At 34.3% G+C, this 21,985-nt stretch overlaps 1 protein-coding gene across 6 annotated transcripts in view; it reads right to left on the bottom strand.

Moving 5' to 3' along the window:
- The window catches only part of GPATCH2 (G-patch domain containing 2), a 202,254-nt gene that overhangs the window by 169,925 nt on the left and 10,344 nt on the right, over nt 1-21,985 (bottom strand). For 5 of the 6 annotated variants that reach the window (XM_054520354.2, XM_024252597.3, XM_054520362.2 and 2 more), the window contains exons 2-5: nt 20,337-21,053; nt 14,614-14,675; nt 11,245-11,427; nt 10,677-10,756 (exon numbers count right to left, since the gene is read on the bottom strand). In XM_054520354.2, the coding sequence (XP_054376329.1) occupies nt 10,677-10,756; nt 11,245-11,427; nt 14,614-14,675; nt 20,337-21,053 (1,042 nt within the window). Of the gene's footprint in view, nt 1-8,515; nt 10,549-10,676; nt 10,757-11,244; nt 11,428-14,613; nt 14,676-20,336; nt 21,054-21,985 lie in introns of those variants that run through there. The other variant, XM_002809450.6, reaches the window with a different exon arrangement.

Below are 21,985 nucleotides of genomic sequence, written 5' to 3'. Positions count from 1 at the left end.
TTTGTATCCCCAGCCCCTTGAACAATGAAGACATCCTAAGTCTTCATGACATGTGCATAGAGCTGAACCAAAAATTTTATAGTTGAAAACACAATTAGGCAAGATATCAAGTTTCTGAGTCAAATGTAACATATACTTATTTATTCATCTGACAAATGATACAAAATACTTTTGTGAATTTTTTATAAAGTATTTTTGTGAATTGAAAAATTAGAAGAATTTATTAAGGATATATGTAAATGAGATAAAATGAGATGAAATCTAAGTAATAAACATTTAGTTTTTAAAGAACAGTTTCTAGACTGAATACTTCAAAATCGATTCAAATCTAAAACACCTCAAAAAAACCAAGTAGATACCATTAAATGTTACTACATAGTCATGTCACTTAAAGATAAACACTCCTGCAAGTTCAGAATTGTATGGACCTGGAATACTTCAATAGTAAACTGTCTATGACCAAATATGAGATTTAAATATGAAGTTCTAAGAGGAAGATTAATGACACAAGTCAGTACTCCTTTGGTATGGAAAAAAAAACAATCAAATTGCCCCCATTAAGTACTGGTCAGTGTTTCAGATAATTGGGACTGAACAACAAAAATTTTACAAGTTTTATTGGCTTAAAACATACGTAAGTACCTGTTGGCATCTCTGGTTTATCAGAATCCCCTTTCCTGGATGTCAGTCAACAAATAACTGGTTGGCATTCTCTAACTATAGTAAAGAAAACTCCTATCTAGACGATTTCATTATGAATTTTCAGTTCTTCAAATTCACCTTCAGTTGGAGGACTTGCAGGTGACTTCCGTATAGAAAGTGCTTGTTAAATATTATTTGGAAGTGTTCTACCCATCATGGATTTTGAACTTTTCTGATATTAGATATCTGACATATCTGAAGGGAAAGTAGAAAACCGAATTTTATAGACCATCAGAATAATTGTATCAGCAACATAAAAGGCAGAAAAACAGAATAGGAGCTTCCTAGAAAGTAAAATGTTTGCAGCATTTCTGTTTCCCTGATTTTGATTTTTAAAAAATAATAATAATGGGGACTATGGCAATGTCATCACCATTTTAAAAGACAACTAAAAAAAGGTGTTGCATCTTCATCTGTGAAGTCAAATGGTTACAAATCAGCAGCCTTAATTTTGAAAGAAAGAGCATTTTAAAACACATTTCAAAGGTTTGTTAGGATACAAAAGAGAAGAAAAGTTTTCAAATGATGATCATAGTCTAAGACGTATTTTTAGAAAACCTCACATTTGCAAATTCAATGTTTTTAAAGACATTCATTAAAAAGTCCATAGATCACATATATCTCGAAAACAAAAAAGTAAAATAAGCCATTTCTTTACCAATAAAGTAATGACTTAAGAATTTGTATGCAAATACTAACGTGAGAAAAATAAAACAAAGAAAGCATGGTATTTCACGCACTTTTAAAAAGGTAATAAAAAGACTAGTTGTACTGCATAATATTTAAGTAGCCATGAAAGCAGAAGAGTAAACTGGTAACCTCTGTAGGGAAGTTCTTACATATTAAATTTCAGGACATACATTATGAAGAAATCTAAAGGGAACATCCAAAATGCTATATAAATATTTAGCATCTGTAAACTTTCTTTAAAAAAAATCATTCAAAAGTTACAAAGAAACGATAAGTGTTTGAGGTGATGGACATCATAATTAATCTCATTTATTATATATTGCTTATGTGTTTCAAAATATCACATTATCCCATAAATATGTATAATTATTACTTTCTCAATTAAAAAAATAAACATAAAGGCAAAAAAAAATTCAGAAGCATTAGTAGTAAAGCTGTACCTGGTAAACAAAAGCGCCTTTTTTGCTATTCACAGGCCTATCCATACTGACATTTAAAAGCTTTGGGCAATCTGATCAGGAATCAGGAGAGATGGCTAAAACCCAGCCCACCAACTTCTTGAATGAACAGGTATGAATAATGTACACCCTTGCTCCTTTCCCCAATTGTTATAAGGGCAATTAGAAGAAAGGCACTAGACTGTCCAAGGCTGAAAATTCCAGCCTGCAAATCATATTCTCTCCAATCAACTTCATATCCTATAATTCTCTAACATTTACCCTGCTTAATTTTCCCCATGTCCATTTTTATTTCCTTATTCTCCTCCCAACCTCCACCAGGTTTATTTTTATTCATTAAAATGTAAGCTTCAAGAGATCATATCTAACTTGTTCATCACTAACACCCAAGGCCCAGCAGTATCTGATACTGGTATTACCTAGTATCAAAAATCTGTTAAACGAGTGGCTGTCATGCAAGAGTTGATCAGAATATCAGGTCCAGTAAAAATTTAAGGGTTCAGTCTAGTCCATGGATCCTACCTACTGTAGAATAGGCATGGATCTTAGCCTCCTGATATAGTCTTAACTTGTAATTACCTAATGTACTCTCTATACTGCTGCCCATGTAATCTTTTAAAAAACAAATCTGATAATTTTTAACCTCTTGGAGATTACATGGGTTCAAATGCATTCCTATGGACCACAACGTCCATAAGGACCTAACCCCTGACCACATTTTCAGCCAAAACCTCCCTGCTACATACCACTCCACACAAGCATATCTTATATCTCAGTAATACTGGATTCATGGTTTCCTGAATACCCCATGCTGTTTCAAACTTAATCCTTGACCATGCCTTTCTGTCTGCCAATTTCCCTCCCCAATCAGTTGGTAAGCTCTAACTCATTCTCGAAGTCTCAGCTAAAACAGATCAAACTCCTTTAAGAGGCTTTCCCAGAGTTTTGCTAAGTTACATGAGAAAGGAGGGGAAAGGAATATAAGAAATACAGAGGATATCATCACAGCTGAACTAAAATAGCAATGTGACAGCTATGAGGCACATTGTAAAACAGGTTGGAGAGATAATGAGGGACCATGGAGGTCAGGCAGGGAGAACAACCTGAAACAGATCAAGCAAGCAGACCAGAAGGTGCTAGATTAGATCAGCAAAAAGGTACTATAGACTACCTGAGAAACATACAAAGGGAAGAAAGGGTGAAAATGGAGGACTGGGTTCCAGTGATTAATCTGATAGAAGCAGTAAAACATTTCATTATCATTTTTATTATGGCACACATCTTGATTGTGCTTGCCATTCAAGATACAAAGAATGCTTGTGAGTATTTCAAAAATAACTCACACTTTGTAACCAGGCATTTTGTAACCAAGAAATGAAGACTACTTTATGAAGAGAATTTATTTATATTTATTAATATTAGCAACATGACAGAAATATGACTTCTGAATCGTATTAATTTTGGCTTGTCAAAGGAAGAACATGTAATAAACTGTTTAAGTTGTAAACATTAATGTATATTATAGATATGTTAATAAGATTAATGAAAAAATATACATAAATACCCCATAGAAAAGTGTCTGGCACATAGTGAGTAAGCATCATTGTGTCTAATTACTAAAATACTAACATTCACTTTGCAAGGTTCCAGATTTCTGAAGCATCACAAACCGAAATGACAATGAAGTCTATGAAGTCAAGCAAATTCAAAGACTAAGTTATCAGAGAAGCAAGAACCAATATTTTAAACATATGGAAAAATATACGTTGTCAATTTTGGTAACATTAAAATACCAAGATTGAACACCTGTTTATATAATTTTTCCTAAAGGGTTTTCAAGACTAAATATGGAGAATATAATAAACATTAAAATACTGTTAAATGAACAAATTTACTACTGTATTGACACTATTTAAATTTGTAAATATCTGCTCTTTTAATAAAGCATAATACAATAAGAATATCAAGACAAACAGATATTTAATAGAACTGAATGAAAAATTGTTCAAGTCATATTTTCAAATAACTATGGATATTAAATTTTTATGATACCGAATCTACAGTTGTAAATGACATCAAAATAGAGAATTTATTTATTTATTTATTTATATTTTTTTTGAGATGGAGTCTCACTCTGTTGCCCAGACTGGAGTCCAGTGGCATGATCTTGGCTCACTGCAACCTCCACTTCCTGAGTTTAAGTGATTCTCCTGCCTCTGCCTCCCTAGTAGCTGGGATTACAGGCACATATCACCATGCCCTGCTAATTTTTGTATTTTTAGTAGAGACGGGGTTTCACCATGTTGGCCAGGCTGGTCTTGAACTCCTGACCTTAGGTGATCCATCTGCCTTGGCCTCCCAAAGTGCTGTGATTATAGGTGTGAGCCACCGTGCCTGGCCCAAAATAGAGAATTTTAAATCAAAGAGACTGTATTAAAATGTCTGTTGTAAAAGAAATATTTATTATAATTCTATTAAGTTGTACTTTTCTAAGATACAGAATCAAGTTATCTCAAAATAAGTTATTTAAAAAAGTGTCAGTTTCTGGCTAGGCACAGTGGCTCACGACTGTAATCCTAGTACTTTGGGAGGCCGAGGTGGAAGGATCACCTGAGGTCAGGAGTTTGAGACCAGCCTGGCCAACATGGTGAAACTCCATCTCTACTAAAAATACAAAAATTGGCAGGGCATGGTGGCACACAAATGTAGTCTCAGCTACTAGGGAGGCTGAGGGAGGAGAATCACTTGAACCCGGGAGGCAGAGGTTGCAGTGAGCCGAGATCGCGCCACTGCACTCCAACCTGGGTGAGAGTGAGACTCCATCTCAAAAAAAAAAAAAAAAAAGTATCAGTGTCTAATGTGAAATCTGGATCTTAAACTGATTTTGAAATAAGATAAAAACAAAATTAATATATAGTAATAGATTAGAATATACATGATATATATTTAAAATATAACAGTTTAAAAACACTTTCTTCTTGTATTCTCCAAAGTATCCCAAAATGTCTTACAGATACAAACATATATCAGTTCACAGGGGTTAAAATAAAGCATTTCACTAGTGAATTCCACTCAAAAAATGTTAGATAATCAGTCATGGTCTAATTACAGTTGAGGACATAGGCTGTGTGTATTTTTTAAAATCATTTTAGATTTGCTTTCTATCATAACAGTTTTCCTTTCTCTTAGACTATCAGGTTCCCTTATGTAAATCAATTGCATTTTAAATGGCCCTTCTGGCCTAGTGTGGTGGCTTATGCCTGTAATCCCAGCACTTTGGGAGGCCGAGGCCAGTGGATCACCTGAGGTTAGAAGTTCGAGACCAGCCTGGCCAACATGGCGAAATCCTGGCTCTACTAAAAATACAAAAGTTAGCTGGCGTGGTGGCAGGCACTTGTAGTCCCTGCTACTGGGGAGGCTGAGGCAGGAGAATCGCTTGACCCTGGGAGACAAAGGTTGCAATGAACTGAGATCTGCCACTGCACTCCAGCCTTGGCAACAGAGCAAGGCTCTGTCTCAAAAAAAAAAAAAAATTAAAAAAAATTAAATGGCCCTTCTGTTGTAAAAGGCTATAAAGTAGACTAAATATTCCTACTCTAGTTTCCTAACAAAAGTGGAGCAAGACATACAGAGTAAATCATTACAGTATGATTGTCATTAACAAAATGCCACTCATGTAATCCTGGTTTTCTATGACTTCACCGAAGAAAATACAATATTCTTTTTCTCTTATAGAATGAACTGACTCAAGATTCTAAACAGATACAAATTATTGTGTTCAGGGTTTTTGTATAGTGAATGTAAACAGTATGCTTATTTGTACAGCATGATAAATTGGATTAAGAGCTAATGTTCACATTTTTTTCAGATTTTTGAACTTGATAAACATGTATAGTCAATTAAATCAGATTCATTTTCTTTGGCAGAATAACCACCAATACCAGCACCAATGTATTCTTATTCCAACCGTACAGAAAAGTGAACTGAGGCAATTATAAAACTTTTAAACAAATTTCTATCACTCTTGTGTAAAATTTCTATGTAATATTTATGTTGGCCTTCAACAACTGTGTTTTAAGCTGAGTCATTTATTTCCTGATCTTTCAAAAGACTACACAATTTGAATGCGGAGTTTCAGTAGACCAATGTAACACCTGTTGAAAGACCATTAATTCAAATCAAAAAAGAATTTTAAAAAGCTCTCACCTACAAAAAACACTAATTTTTTAGGATGCATAGGAATAGGATATATCTTGGCTATCTGGAATGTATGCTTACATAAGGTTACTTGGATTCACTTTATAGGTACTATATCCCAAAACTGATTCTGGCATCATTATTCTGAGAAATATTATTCTGAATTGAGTTTAGTGCACAAACTATGGAAATATAAGAGATTCGGGCTGAATCTCCTGGATAACAGCCTCCGCATATCCCTTGAAATTAATTACCATTTGCTTCATTCTCCTAAAAGTGGGGAATAAGAGATGCTAGTTAGCTGGGTTTTAACAAACTGGTACTTTACTAGGATGGCAACAGTAATTCCTCTCAACACAAAAATCTCAGGACTCTTTGCATGCACATGAGCATAATTAATTTAAAAAATCAGATAGGTCAAGTAGATCAGGACCCAAATCTCCTGAACAGTATAGGTTCAGGAATAGCTATTAGACCTTCTCCCTCCATCATTTAAGCTAAATGAATAGCTTAAATGATGGAGGGAGAAGGCCTATGTGCTCTGTGGTCAGGAGAAGAGTTTAGAACAGTTTCTCAGTTTGCAATTAAGTTTTGAGATTTAGTGGAGTGGCTGTCAACCTAAAATTTATTGGAAACTATGATTCACAGACCATATTAAAGAAAGAGGCCAGTTCAAATATAAATGAGGTATAAAAGAAACATAAAAGAATGCCATATAAAGTGCTTTAAATATTAAATGTAAAGGCAAATTTTATTTAAATATGAACAAGCCAGTTGCGGTGCTTCACGCCTGTAATCCCAACACTCCGAGAGGCTTCAGCCCAGGAGTTTGATATCAGCCTGGACAACATGGCAAAACCCCACCTCTACTAAAAATATAAAAATTAGCCAGACATGTTGGCACACGCCTGTAGACCCTGCTACTCGGGAGGCTGGGGTGGGAGCATTGCTTGAGCCTGAGAGGTCGCGGCTGCAGTGAGCCTTGATTGTGCCACTGCACTCCAGCCTGGGCAACAGAGCAAGACCCATCTCAAAAAAAAAAGAAATACCAGAAAAGTTTAAGGTCCACAATTCTGCACTTTGACTCGTGATACAAATGTTCTCTAAGTTCCAGCTATTGTGTTGAATATATCTAATAATAGTAACTATCATTTATTTAATATATATTATGCACCAGAGATGGTGCTGGGCCCATTATGCATACACAATCTCATTTAAAAACCTGACGACACTTATGCAAAAGTAAGTATTGTCGGTATTTAACAAAAGGAGGGAAGGAGGTTCAAAATGTAACTACAACTAAAAAGAAGAATCAGAGTGTGGATTCACAAAGGTCTGACTTCAAAATCTATAAATTTTCTGCAATATCACTTTGCTCTCTATAAAACTAAATACAGTCAATCTCGTTCCCATTGTGGATTCCGTATTTTTAAGTCGGCCTGCCTGCTAAAATTTATTTGTTAACCCCAAAATCAATACTCACAATTCCTGACTTTTGTAGTCATTCAGTAACATGTACAGAGCAATGAAGCATGTTGAGTTGCCTGACATACACGTGCATTCCTACCAGAGGTCAGTAAGGTGACTTTCTTCCTACTTGTTTAAACTATCATACTGTAAACATATGTCCTTTTTGTAGTCTAAATTAGTACCAGAGTTTTTTTTGCATTGTTGTGCTTTTTGTGGGTGATTATTCTGTTTTAAATAGCCCCTTGTATAGTGCTGAGAAATGCCGTCTAGTGCTCCTAAGTGCAAGAAGGCTGGGATGTGCCTTATAGAGAAAAGACTTGATGAGCTTTGTTCAGACATAAGTTATAGTGCTATTGGCCGTGAGTTTGATGTTAGTAAGTCAACAATATATATTAAATGTCTCTAAACACAAACATAAACAAAACAAGGTTATCTATTGATCAGTTGGTGAAAATGTTGTGACCAGAGGCTTCCAGGAACCTAACCCTGTCTTTCCCTTAGGAGCTATGATTCAGTATTCCCTAACTCAATGTTTTCAGCAAGTGTTTAGAATACAGTTACGGCAAATAGTCAGAATCAACTATAATACAACTGAAAACTTTCCCCCTAAAAATGTTTACATTGATATTTCAGTAAAAGATTCTTCCTCTGTCATTTCCTTCAAAGATACTACATCATTATATTTATGCAGTCATCATTCATCCACTTAAGAAATCTTTTGTTGGCCTTCTGTTTAATGGGTTGCAGCCCCATGTGTTTTACTTTGCTCAGAAAATTAATCTCTCTTAAAAACAATCTGGCTTTCCAGTGTGAAAGTTTAAGGCAATTAAATTTCACTTCTTATTACCAGATGTCATGGGTACTGTGTAAAGACGACTGTTTTGTGAGATTATGATTTTTAAAACTAGATATTATAGTTATACATAATATAAACAGCATAAGCAACAACAACAACAACGAAAACTTAGCAAAGGAAATCAGAGAAATATCAGCACAAATTGGAACTCTTACCTTTCTTGCCCAAGTCAGAGATTTTATTGAAAAAAAAATTACAGTACTTAAAAATTCAAACAAGGACAATTCAGGGTTGAAAGAAAGAAAACCCGAAGGAGTCCACTGTCTTCAGTAAAATTTTAAATACAAAAAACATAGACCAGAAAAACAGCTTATGGCCTAATGCACTAGTTCCATGATAAACACACATATATAGTATGTCTCCATCAAGTGAAACTTAATCACCTTTTTACAATTTAGAGAGGGAAGGCAGCTTTTAGTATGGTTAAGCCATGTATCATCAATACCATGAAGCTAGCCTATCAGTTGTAATAGCTTCTATAAAATACCACAGTGAGATTGCAATAAGCCTAGAAAATGGGCTACAAATCCCAGCTATGCTCAAGCAAGCAGTGAACCAAAAATAAAAATAGGTAAAACTGAACCAAGAACTAGATAGCATTCATCTAGATTCATGATTGATAAGGCAAAGTTCATAGGCCAAGGTTTTAAAGTGACTTATTCAGATCTAAAAGACAGTCATTATACAAAATAAAACAAAAGCATTTATGTAATCCAGAAAAAAAACATGAATTTTCACTCCAAAGACATAGCACAGAAAAGCTTACTTACAATTACCAACACCACACTATTGTACCTTTAAATATCACTTTAAATATGCAAAGGTAAAGCGACTCAAAGTTGCATTTTACCATTTTTAATCTCTCCAAATTAGACAAGCAATCTAAAAGGAGATGTCACACATTCCTGCTTAATGCATTTGCTGAAATCTTTCAGATTTTAAAAAACTTTAGGTAAAAGCAATGGCAACTTGAAGTTTCTTTTCCAATCATATTTAAGTTAGCCATTAAATGCTGAATTAACAATTAGTCCATACAATAATATAAAAATACACATATTAAATCACATTGTTTTTCATTATTGAAGCTTAATAAAAATATCATTTTAATATAACCATTTTGAAGAACTCAAATGGCTGAACTTATTATAGTGTCTAAATTATACCATCAATAGAAACATTACATTTTCCCCCCAGTTGGTGAAAATGAGCTCATGCAAGTATTTCTGACACTCACAGTGACACATATGGTCTGCCATTCTAAAGATGTACAAGCAGCTCTCACTTTTAAACATGACAATATGATTCAGAATCACACAGTATTTGTTAAAAATACCAGCTTTCACATGTTTGATTAAGCTCTAAACCAAAATAATAATTTTGATGTGTTTCAGGTATCAGACAAAGCAGATAATTTAAAAGGTAAATGATTCTACTAGTGCAGACTAGTTATCACTGTGGCTAAATTAAAACGAAGATGATTTTTGCAGTACAATGAAAGCTATACTATAAAATACAATGAGTTTGCAATACAGAGCAGATTACCCAAGTAGGAAGGAAGCTGAACAAAATACAAACTCCAGCAAAGATTATCAACCTTACCTACTACTCATCTTAGCCCTTGTTAAAATACCCTGAGTAAAATGCAAATATTTTAAATAATGCTGGTTATATAAGACTTCTCTAAAAATGAACCATAAATGTCAATGCATCATGATTTTTATTTACAACAGTCAGATATGTAAAAATTAATTCTTAATCAGTCACAATATAAACATTAAGGAATACTTGTCGATCTGGAAGTTTAAAATTTTCTAGCTTTGTTAGCATTTTGGCAAAGCACGTATACATAAATGGATTCAATGTAAAAAAAAAAAAACCATAAAAGAGAAAAATATATAATTTACAGTAGTTTCTATCCACCCTGGGCCAACCTAAATCCCTAGAAAGCCTCCCCAGTCAGGTTCACTTCTGACTAAAAGGAAGAATACCAGTCCTCCAGCAAAAACAGCCCCATCTTTTCATCAAAGAGGCTCTCACTTCAATGATATTCCTCCAGGGAAGAGGACAGGAGCCAGGTTCCCTCGAATGTCATTCCCCAGATGTTCAAAACGTAACTAATTTATTAGCATTAGAAGATTTGGTTTATAGGGGAATCTCACTGGTCCAGTTTGTAGCCTACAAAAAAATGGATTATTTTTAAGTTTAACATTAGAATATGAATAAAGGATGAGGATGTGGCTTTTTATTCCATAGAAATGGAAACATTTCCAAACATGACAATTACACAAAAAAAGTATGCCTACCATTGAAGTTGGAGTCCCTCCAGATTTTTTAATATTCTTTGAAGACATTCCATGAAGGCGACTGAGTCTAGCTTGGAAACCTGGAAAATCAAAGTACTCAATTTAGAAGTTTTCTATGATCACTGAAGCATAGAAGAAGAAGAGGATCCTATCAATAGAGAATGAAAAGTAAGTTGGTGGTGGCAGTGAATGCCACGAATATTATTTGGGAAAATGCAAAACTCACACTTAAAAAAACTGAAGCAATGCCTAGCAAAGTACTAAGGCAGTCAGCACTTAACTAGCCAGTGTTTAATCACTAGAGTAATAAATACCCATTTTCTTTTTTCTGAATTAATATTCTTATCATGTCAACATTTTCTCAATGAGCCTAGCAAGAAAGCAAGTCAATTTTTCTAATAATTTGAAAGCATGATAAATGTAGTAGCTATATTAGTGGCCAATATGTTTCTTTATAGCATCTTGTGTTTACATTCTCTAATTTCCACTTTATCTTATCCTCCTTGAATGAATATTCCTAGACTGACCTTAAACCCATTATATCTACCAGGGAGCCAGTGCTACTGACCTCTTCTGCTTGGGTGTGACATAAGGGGAAAAGAACCAGTTAAGATACTTTCAAAGACAGGATCTGGTACATTTTTGTCTAGCTCAGTAGGATCTTCCTTTTCCCACCAGGGCACGACTCCAGTGATACCACATGCTCCACCTGATTCCTTTTCGTAGAACCAGTCACTCTGTTCATCATCACCTGTGCAAATGCAAGAAACCCCCCCCACCAAAGATTCAGTTTTATCATCCAGTTACACAATTAGTCTTGTCAGGTAATAAAAATACAAGATAGCAGTTAAATTTGAATTTAAGATCAATGACTAACTTTTAATATAAGTATTATATACTTGCACTAAATTTTTGGTGGAAATATGTCTAAGTACTGCATGGGACATAGCTGTACTAAAAAATTATGTGTTATTTACCTACAATTTAAATTTAATTGGGGATCCTATGTTTTATTTGACAACTGCATATATAATCTATAAGGAAAACTTTTTATTTTATACTACAGCTTCACTTAAGAAATGTTATCTTAAGACTGTAAGAACTGCCAGCAACAAAAACACAAAATATTATGTCTTAGAACCAATTTTAAAATGTGAAAAACAATAATAAACCGGTTAATCCTTTGGCAAAAACGATTAGAAAATCCATTTAAGTTACTACCCCTTCCACGTTAAGAAAAAACAAACCTTAATCTGCTCCCGGGAATTAAAAAGTATTAAAACTGTGGAACCCTTTCTTTGCAGCGGATATAGGTATATAATTAGCTTAATTTCATGATTTGTATGGAGTGTAAAAGGGGAAACAATCATGAACAGACGTGACTAAATGAAATTAATCCAATTAAGCTCATTAAGAAATAGTTTTGAAAAAGTTGATTTTAAATGAAAAGTGACAATACCTTAGAGTTTATGAAGAAACTATATTAAATAATCGAGATGTTTTTGCCCAACACTATCCAGTAATTCTGACTTTTGGGAACATCCATGAGCGTAACCATGGAACAATAAATGGTCAATTGAAAATTCAGTTTGAAATGTGCCATAGGTGAGAATCAGTATTTTGTTTTTTGAAGAAAAAGTAGTTATGAAGAGACAAAAACACAGAAGACAGATGGCTTTTAAAAGAAAGAGACACAGGCCAGGCATGGTGGCTCATGTGGTAATCTCAGTGCTTTGAGAGGCCAAAGTGGGAGGATCATTTGAGGTCAGGAGTTCCAGACCAACCTGGGCAAGATAGCGAGACCCTGTCTCTACAAAAAGATTAAAAATTAGCTGGGCATGGTGACATGCACCTGTAGTCCTAGCCACTCAGGAGTCTGAGGCAGGAGGATCCCTTGAGCCCAGCAGTTTGAGGTTACAGTGAGCTATGATCGCACCACCAGCCCTCCAGCCTGGACCACAGGGTGAGACCTTGTGTTAAAAAAAAAAAAGAGAGAGAAAAGAAAGGAAAAACAGAAAGAAACAAACAGCATTTTGAAGATGATCTGCGATTCATTAAAGTCTCCTTCCCTTGATTATGAGAAGCCACCACTAATTCTGGTTTCTAAGAGGGTCGTCGTAATTGTCATAAACTTTTTCCCTTTAGAGAAAGATATTTCTGATTTCTAAAATCTCTTACAACAGACATCTTTAAAGGAAAACTAAAAATACTCAAGCTTCAGTTGAAAATTATTTTATGAGAAATAGCTATATTTCAACTAAGATGCAATGGAAAATTAAAGGCATTTCATAAACTAGAGTCATCAACTTTTTTCTACTGGGGAATTAATAAAATAAAAATTTTCAAAAAACACAATAGCACTTAGATATCAGGACTTTTACTGAGCTTTACATTAAAATTACACAGATCAGGTTTAAGCATAAGAAAAAACAGGGCCTCACTTGAAACTGACTACCATATATCTGAATTCCAACACTATTACAGAAAAATAAAGTTATTTGATTTTTGATGTAATACACAACTTTATTATTCAATAGGGAAATCAAATAGTCATTGATTAAGAACTTGCTCTGAAATCAGACAGACCAATTAGAATTCTAGTGTCTGTAACATCAAGAAAGTTACTTCAACTCTATTAGAGTCAGTTTCTTCATTTTAAAAACTTGGGAATCTCAAAGGGATTTTTAGAATTAATTAAAAACTTAAATGCAAGAAAAACACTTAGCAATGTGAAACATAGTAAGTTCACAATAAATGCTAGCATATCATTCTAAGCCTTTCCATACTTATCAAAGATTGATAGGCTTGTCAAAGTTATTTTTTTACTTTTTTCCATTTCATTTTATTTCATTACCAATATCAGCATTTATAATACAATCCTGAGTAAAGATCTGTATTTTAACGAGAATTTAAGTATATTATCAAGGTGCTTACCCTCGCATTTAGCCCCAGCATTCTAACATATTTCAGCAAAGTATCAACTTTAAAGTCCACGGTCTTTCAAATAGTTATGTACCTATTCATTTAGGACAAATAGTTTACAAGTAGGCAAAAAAGAATGATCACTTATGTTTTTTGTACTGCCAAAAGGATGAACAGACTAAGAAAAAAAGTGTAGGAGGCTACTTTGTCCTTTTCTTATAACATCATTAACTAAATTTATAATTTAAAATTTATATTAGTGTTTTTCACTTGGAACTTACTGTCTTCCTCTAATGTATTCTCAAGAAAGGAAGAAAACATTTGTGATAGGTATCTGTACGTATGATTTGCATGGAGTGTAAAAGGGAAACAATCATGAGCAGATGTGACTAAATGAAATTAATCCTATTAAAGATTAATCCTGCCCCCTTATTAAGGTTTTTTTAAATTTTTCATAGCTTCAAAATACTGCCATGTTACAGACTGAAGCTTCTGGAAGTTTCAAAGATGGAAAACATATAAGTTGCAAGACATTTCTGTTTAATGGTTTACAATATTGAATTCATAAAAATCATCTAATTACTTACAAACTGGATAGAATGAATAAATGTCACAGCTGAATAAAAATGACAAATGACTTGGAAATCCACCTTTATGAATGCTTAAACAGTTTTAAGTACATTTGGAATTAGAGAATGAGAACCAGTTTCTTTCAAACTTGCTAAAAGAGAGAAAATCAAAAAGGTACCTAGAGCTTTCTCAAACAAGATAATCCTTCCTTAATATTATTAGCTCCACTTACTAGCTTTTGGAGATAATCAATTACTTAGGTCATAAAGACAGGACACCCTCCATAGCATATAAAAAACCAGCTACGATACTAAATCCTAGTTCACTAAGTAATATGTGTAAGGTAAATGGATTGCAGTCATCAACTTATGAAATAACCAGTAATAAGCTCCACTTTAGAATGAAGAAGTTTTTCCAAAGAGAGAAAAAAATATCATTTCAGTACCTTGTCTTCCCTCATCATTGGTAAACAATCCAGCATCAGTGCTGCTGAGACTGCTGGAATCACTGTAATAAGGAAAAAGAAAGAAACAGATCAAAAGAACAATTGATCTCTCAGTTGTAAAATTTTAAAGAGACATGGCAGCTCAGAGATGGAACTTAAACCTGACAAAGATCTGAAAGAAAATAAGATGATTTTTTTAAAATCAAACTGCTAATATCCTGGTTCCATTCACTACAGAGCATATTATTTTTGGCACATAAAACCACAGGAATCTAATGGGACCCTGACAGTAAGCCAGATGTGACTGCAACGAGATGCTGACACAGTTGATGCATTTTATTATGTGCTTTCATCAAATGCTCACTGCTCCTTTCTTACGCCATGCAATTGAGCTTGAGCCTGGAACACTACTGCTCAATAAAATGGGAAAAGTCTCAATCAAAAGCAGGCTAAGCCTTTCTTCAGCACATGAAATACAAGGGACTAGGATGAGATTACTTTTCATAACCACATTTGCAAATATTCTGGAGAAGACATTACTTAAGAATTCACAACAACTCTATTAGTTTGCAAGGAAGAAAAAAGTTTAAAATGGTGATAATCCATTATATCGAAGTTAAGGTCACTTTTAAGCAAAAAAAAAAGAATCTTACAAATATTAAGGAGGCAGTGTGCAAAAATAACACAGGTTCTCATTGCTCCCACAGAAGCTCCAGAGTCAAATCTAACATACAAATAAAACAAATAGCAGATATTGAATAACATAAACAAACTGTTACTATTTTAATAGAAGTAATGCTTATATGATAGTCTAGTTTAAAATACCAGGAGAACAAGGTCATATAATGAGAGGCTTAGCTTTTAAAGAAAATTTAGTGATGTTCTTTAAAAATTCTCATGTATTTTATTTTTACTGTAATTCTTAATTTTAACCAATCAGGAAATCATCCCTTTTTTTAATTAAAATACTTTTTCCATTAATATGTAGAATTCTATAATCTTATTTTTTAATAAGGCATCCTAACTTGTTTTAAAATATTTAAATTGAGAAGTTTAGGATTAAAATTATAGATGAGATCTAAATTCACATACATTTTCTGAATATAATTTGTTTCTGTTCGATTTCTTAAAAAATAAATATTAATGAAGAATATAGGAATTTCTTAAGAGGCACATTCTTCCAAGGAGTTCTGAGTTTAGACCTCTCTCTAGCTTTCTTCTAAATTAAGTGCATGTATGAAGCTCCCCATATTGCACAATTGGTAACGAAAAAATATTTTCTAAGAGCATCACAACCATATTCTTATTTATAAATATATATGCTCTTCTATGCACCATAATGTGAGAGTATTAAAATCACCTCAGAAACTATCTTTCTGACATTTCGCTGTCTAAACAACTATTGATACTTTCCTCTTTCCTGTGTGCCCCCCATTAACACAACTCAAATGAAGGGTCTCAAATACACCTCAGGTCACAGTTCCTTTTCTGAAACCCTTGAGGCAAAATGTATTTAAAATTCTGAATTATTCAAATTTTAGCAAGGTATATTCTAAACTGCCTCAGAGGAGTCTGAGATAGTACTCTATAAAACAGATTAATATGTTTTTTCAATTAAATGAATGAATATCCACATTAAGTACAGGTCAAATTAAATTTGGCAACAAATGAATTAGTTTTTCATAGCTTTTCAGAGTTCAGATTTGCAGACAAAGCATTATGAATTGATGTGCTATTTTTTCTAGACCATGATCTTCTAATCTGAATTCAGATTTACCTCTCTCTAATCTATTCTACATACAGCCAGGTTCATCTTTTCAAAATAAAACAAGTTGACTAAAAGTAATGTGATATTCTGAAACCAAAAAAGGACATTAAATAACAGCAAAGGAAATTCTAATAAACTATGAACTTTACTTACAAATATATCAATTTGGTTTCATTAATTGTGAGAGATTAACCATAGTAATGTACAATATTAACAATAGGAGAAAGTGGATTTGGGATATATGGGAATGTGACATACATTAACTCTCTGAACTATCTTTACAACTTTTCTATAAATTTACGTCTATTCCAAAGAAAGCAGCTGATAAACTATGCACACACACATACACACACATGTACATTATAGAACAGTCTTCTATTCAAAAATTTAAAATTACTTCAACACTTGTTGAATTAAATTTAGATTTCAAGACTTTCTATGGATGGGCCTCCATCTAAATTCTTCTTATTCCCATCTCTGGTCCTTTTGTTTATGTTCTTTTCCCAGTGGTATGCCTATCTCCACTCTCTTCCCTCTCCACCTGTCCAAGCTCTTGAAGATATAAGGCAATCAGAATTCCCTCTCTTCCAGCTCTGAGTCCTTAATGATCCTTGTCCTACTTTGAGGTATGTTGGCATGTATGTATACAACATGTTTCTTGATTTACATTTCACCTCATTGATATTTAGAGTTGTTCCGTATACATTATGTACGTGTTTCTATGTTGAATAAATCAGAACAAGAACTTAAATAGAAACAAGCCTTTTATTTTCAGCAGCTGACAGTCATTGCGGCTTATCTCCAAGATAAGCCTTTTTAGAGATTCACCTTTTTAGAGTGAATTTTATAACATGGTATTTGGATGAGAATATATTCCACATATGCTGGATGAACAAATACATGGACACTAATATCAATCACTTGCTCCAATTTGTTCAATTCCTATATTTTCTGTAGAGTCCTCTTTCTCATTCATCCTCCCAAATAGTCAGTCAACCTCCCGTCAATTCTAACTCTTAAAATTGGTCTCAAATACTCTCAAACACTTAGTTCTCTCTGCTGTCATATCATAATTCACCTCCCACTTAAGCATGGACTGGAGGTCAAAGATAAACAAAATACAGCTGTAAAGATCATACTACCTTGAAAAAATGCAAATCAACTTGAGTTTCTTCACTGTTAAAAATTCTTCACTGATCCCATTGACTATAAGATGATAAAATCCAAACTATTTACCATAGCACATAGACCTCTGAGAAATGCTTTTTGCTGTAATTCTGATCCCACTTTATTTCTGGTAAAAACAAAGTATGTATTTTCATTTCACAATTCATGCCTTTGCACAAGCTGCTCCCTCTCTACCTATGAATCCCATTTCCCTCTCTTCTCTTGACTTCCTCAATTCCTGAACAAGTCTTACTACTTGTTTTAAAGCACAGTTCCCTTAGAAAGTCTTCCCTCACTAATACTTTCCACTCAGCACATTTCATTTTCATCATTTGCTTGCCTGGCTATCCCAGACTATGCAGCTGTTGAGAACAGAGTTTCCATTATTAGTCCAGGTGCTACCAGTGAAGAGTAAATTGTAGTTAATCATCAAATGTTTGTTAAATCTGACACACACACACACCTCACACACACAGCGAAGTTTCTCTTATTTATAAATCAACCCCAAGGAAATATAAAGCTTTTTGTAGTAGGAAAGCTTTGGAAGTAGTCTTGAAAACACTTATACTTGTTACCAAAATACCTTAAATATTTAGCAATCTTTGCACAGAAGGAATTTGCACTTAACTTTTAAGTGACAACAGAAAATAGTTTATAAATAAGTTTCAAATCAGAGAAAATATATTTTTTGACATTTATTCAAGAGTAAAAACATACTCTGAAAATGTGTACCTGGGCTGTTTGTGAACTGCTAGGTAGCCTGTTCATGCCTGGTAGATACTCAAATACTTTTTACAATGAAAAGAAATGAAAAATGGGAGTTTGATCTCATTTCCATTACCAGTTACATGTCCTATAAAAAAGCAGATCAATAAAAGCCAGAAATAAAAAAAAGGGGGGCAGCTTGCACAATGAATCCAAAAAGCAGGTAATCTAATTGTGAATAATCCAGAATTGAGTATGTTATATCAGCTGCCACATACTCTCCCTCCCGGTAATTGAGTCAGACAATTACTTTCAAGTAAGGTTGAATGGTCTGAAGTCACAATGGCCTAATACAAATAATACTTATTTCCATATAAGAATGACAATTTTCTTGCAAGAAAAACAGATACGATAAACTTTTCAAAGCCCTCTGGAAACTTTTTTTTTTTTTTTGAGATAGAGTCTTGCTCTGTCGCAGTGGCGCGATCTTGGCGCTCTGTCGCAGTGGCGCGATCTTGGCGCTCTGTCGCAGTGGCGCGATCTTGGCTCTCTGTAATCTCCGCCTCCCAGGTTCAAGCAAAACTCCTGCCTCAGCCTCGTGAGTAGCTGGGACTCGGCGCACATTACCACTCGGCTAATTTTTGTATTTTTAGTACAGATGGGGTTTCACCATATTGGTCTGGCTGGTCTCAAACTCCTGACCTCAGGTGATCCACCAGCCTCAGACTACCAAAGTGCTGGGATTAAAGGCATGAGCCACCATGCTCAGACACATTTTTTTAATGTAAGTAATTTTTACTTCTTTGGAAAAATTATATGACTAGCACACCATGTCTAATAAAAGGATAATTCCATAAACTTTTACCAGGTCCCACTCACATTTACAAGCAAAAAAAAACCAAAAAACAAAATAAAAAATAAAAACCAAATAAAAGATTGATAGCTCACCACAATTCACACGATTAAAATGATCCCAGCCCTTGGGAGGCCAAGGCGGGTGGATCACTTGAGGTCAGGGGTTCAAGACCAGCCTGGCCAATATGGTGAAACCCTGTCTCTACTAAAAATACAAAAAAAAATTAGCCAGGCATGGTGGTGCACACAGGTGATCCCAGCTACTCCGGAGGCTGAGGCAGGAGAATCACCTGAACACAGGAAGTGGAGGTTGCAACGAGCTGAGATCACACCCTTGCACTCCAGCCTGGGAAACAGAGTGAGTCTCTATCTCAAAAAAAAAAAAAAAAAGATACCAGCCCTATAAATTAAAAATCAAATACTCTTTCTCAGGCCATTATTTACAGACTGTCTTTTTCTGGCTCATAGTTCAGCATTCGGTTTTGCGGACCCATGCCTAAAAGGATAAAGTGTCAATACATTCTCATTTCTTGCAAGTAGCATCACTTCATCATTTCAGTATAAAAGAAAAATGATCACTTACCTTTTGATGCTGTCAAAACAGTACTTAACAATTATCATTATAGTATACCTGCTTCCTAGAATAGACAGATTAGATTTACTACCACAGGACCATTATTTTTCCTATTTTTCTAATGACAAAACCAGGTGTTTCTAGACTATAAATTGGGTTTTAAAATTCATAAGTGATCAGAATTCCTAGAAAGCTCCAGATTTTTTATGTCAAGCCACATACATGTTGAAGTGGTATAAACTTTTGATGTTCAAGAATCAGAATAGATTAATGAATTGTGACACTCTAAAAAGTACCAAAAGCTAAAGGTCTATAATTAAACATATAAATAATTATATATCCAATTCTGAGTTACAAACGTGCTGTTATTCAAAAGCACATTCTTTTCCACTGAAAATCCATTTCCTTTTCTCCTTGTAGCTGAAAACTGAGTCATTATAATACAATCAAAAGACTTTGTGTAAATCAAACAAGCAATTTTGCTTTGTGCTAAACATCATAAATTGTGAGGAAATATAACCATAGTTAAACAGTAATATCACTATCATTATTACAATTTATAATTATTTTAAAATAGAATTAATTAAAATATAAAACATTCAACCACAAACACTGGAGATAAATATTTTTATATTTAGAGAATATAAAAGTCACCTTTCACTCATGAGCTCATCTGAGACTTTTTGCTCTTCACATTCCATTTTGTCCTTATTGGTCTGGCTCGTTTCCTCACTTTCTAAAACTACCCCTTCATCTTGGATTTTTGGTCCTTGTCTGATTATTTTCAACTTTCTTTTTTTGACTTTGTTCTTGGTAAATTCTTGATACTGGTAGGCTCTATCACTGTCCATGTCCTGATCTCTACAACCCTCAGGTGGCTGGGTCATTGTCCGTTTGTTAGAGATGTCCTGCGGGAGATCTACTGCCATGCGTTTTACCTTTCTCCTCCTGCGCAGAGTTCTATTCCCAACATTGTCCACAGCAAAATCAGACTCATGCCATAGAGGTCTTTTCCCTCGAACATTATTATTTAAGTTTGATGATGGCCTGCGCTTTGCTACTAACATTTGGTCATCAGAGTCACTGTGATCTTTTTTATTATTATTGTGATTCTCTCTATAGTCCTTGCTTGGTTCTTCTAAACTAGAATCAGAGCCTTCACTTAAGCAGTGACCAGTCTCCCATGGGTGATGCACATTATACGACCTCCGTTTTCTCCCTCTCCTTTTCCTTGCCTGGCGTTTCAGAGGGCAAGATATACTTCGAGAATGGTCTCCTGTTTCAGCAAATCCACCTCGAGCTTGCTCTGAGCTCTCTTCCAATGCTGAGACAAGGTCATGAACCAGCTCCTCCATGGTTCTACTGAAATGCCTTCATTTTTTAGAGAAAGAAAAAAGAAAATAGTCAATCTTAACCACAGTAACCTCATTTTCTATAACAGACAGTTCATTCTAAATTTGACAAAAATTAATAATGATTACAAAATGTTTCAAAGCTAATTTTCCTATCCAAGATATTACAGTTTTAAATATTGATTCATTTTAGGCCTCTTCTTATGTAAAGTTCTTTTATTAAACACAGGAATTACTTCCAAGATAGAATAAGATTATGAGCAATGAAAGATCCCAGTATTTTTATATTTTTCTGTATAATTATGGAAAAGTTCTGTTTAAATCCCTATCCGCTGGCCCACTCCTACCCCTTTTCTAGAGCCAGTTTTCCTACAGCAGATACAGAAAGAACTTTCTCAGTCCCCTCTTCGCCCACTAATCTCTAAGTAAAAAAAGAAACATGAAATCTTCTGTTCACCACGTGCTGTAACCAGTCACTGTCATGTAAGAGGCAGTTAGAAAGACAGACAGGTAGTTTCAGGATTAGTAATATATGTGAAAGTTTAACCAACACCATGCATTTATTTAGGCCACACTAATCTCTTAACCCAGTGAAGCAGAAACTACATTCGCATTCAAATTGGAGCCTCACGGGTTTAAAAGGGCCCATCATTACTTCATTCTGAAGCAATCTCTTAGGCTTTCCTTTTTTAAGAGCATTAAACTATATCACCAGTATGAAAATTATCCAGTAGTCAGCAAGGATAAGCATCAGCATTCTTTGGGAATTTTTATAAATTATACTTGTCCTTTTAAAACCCAATTCCCAAAGATTTTAAATTAGTTGGTGTGACATAGAGCCAAGGTATCTGGTTTTATTTTTTGAACATCACAGGTAATTCAGATTTGCACCCTTCTTATGAAGGCCACAGGCAATCATTTCTCAAATCGAGATCTAGAGGCACCTAGGGA

The sequence above is a fragment of the Pongo abelii genome, chromosome 1 (genome assembly GCF_028885655.2).
Source record: "Pongo abelii isolate AG06213 chromosome 1, NHGRI_mPonAbe1-v2.0_pri, whole genome shotgun sequence".
Lineage (NCBI taxonomy): Eukaryota > Metazoa > Chordata > Mammalia > Primates > Hominidae > Pongo > Pongo abelii.
The sequence above is the reverse complement of the archived record's forward strand: the minus strand, read 5'-3'. Positions and strand labels throughout refer to the sequence as shown.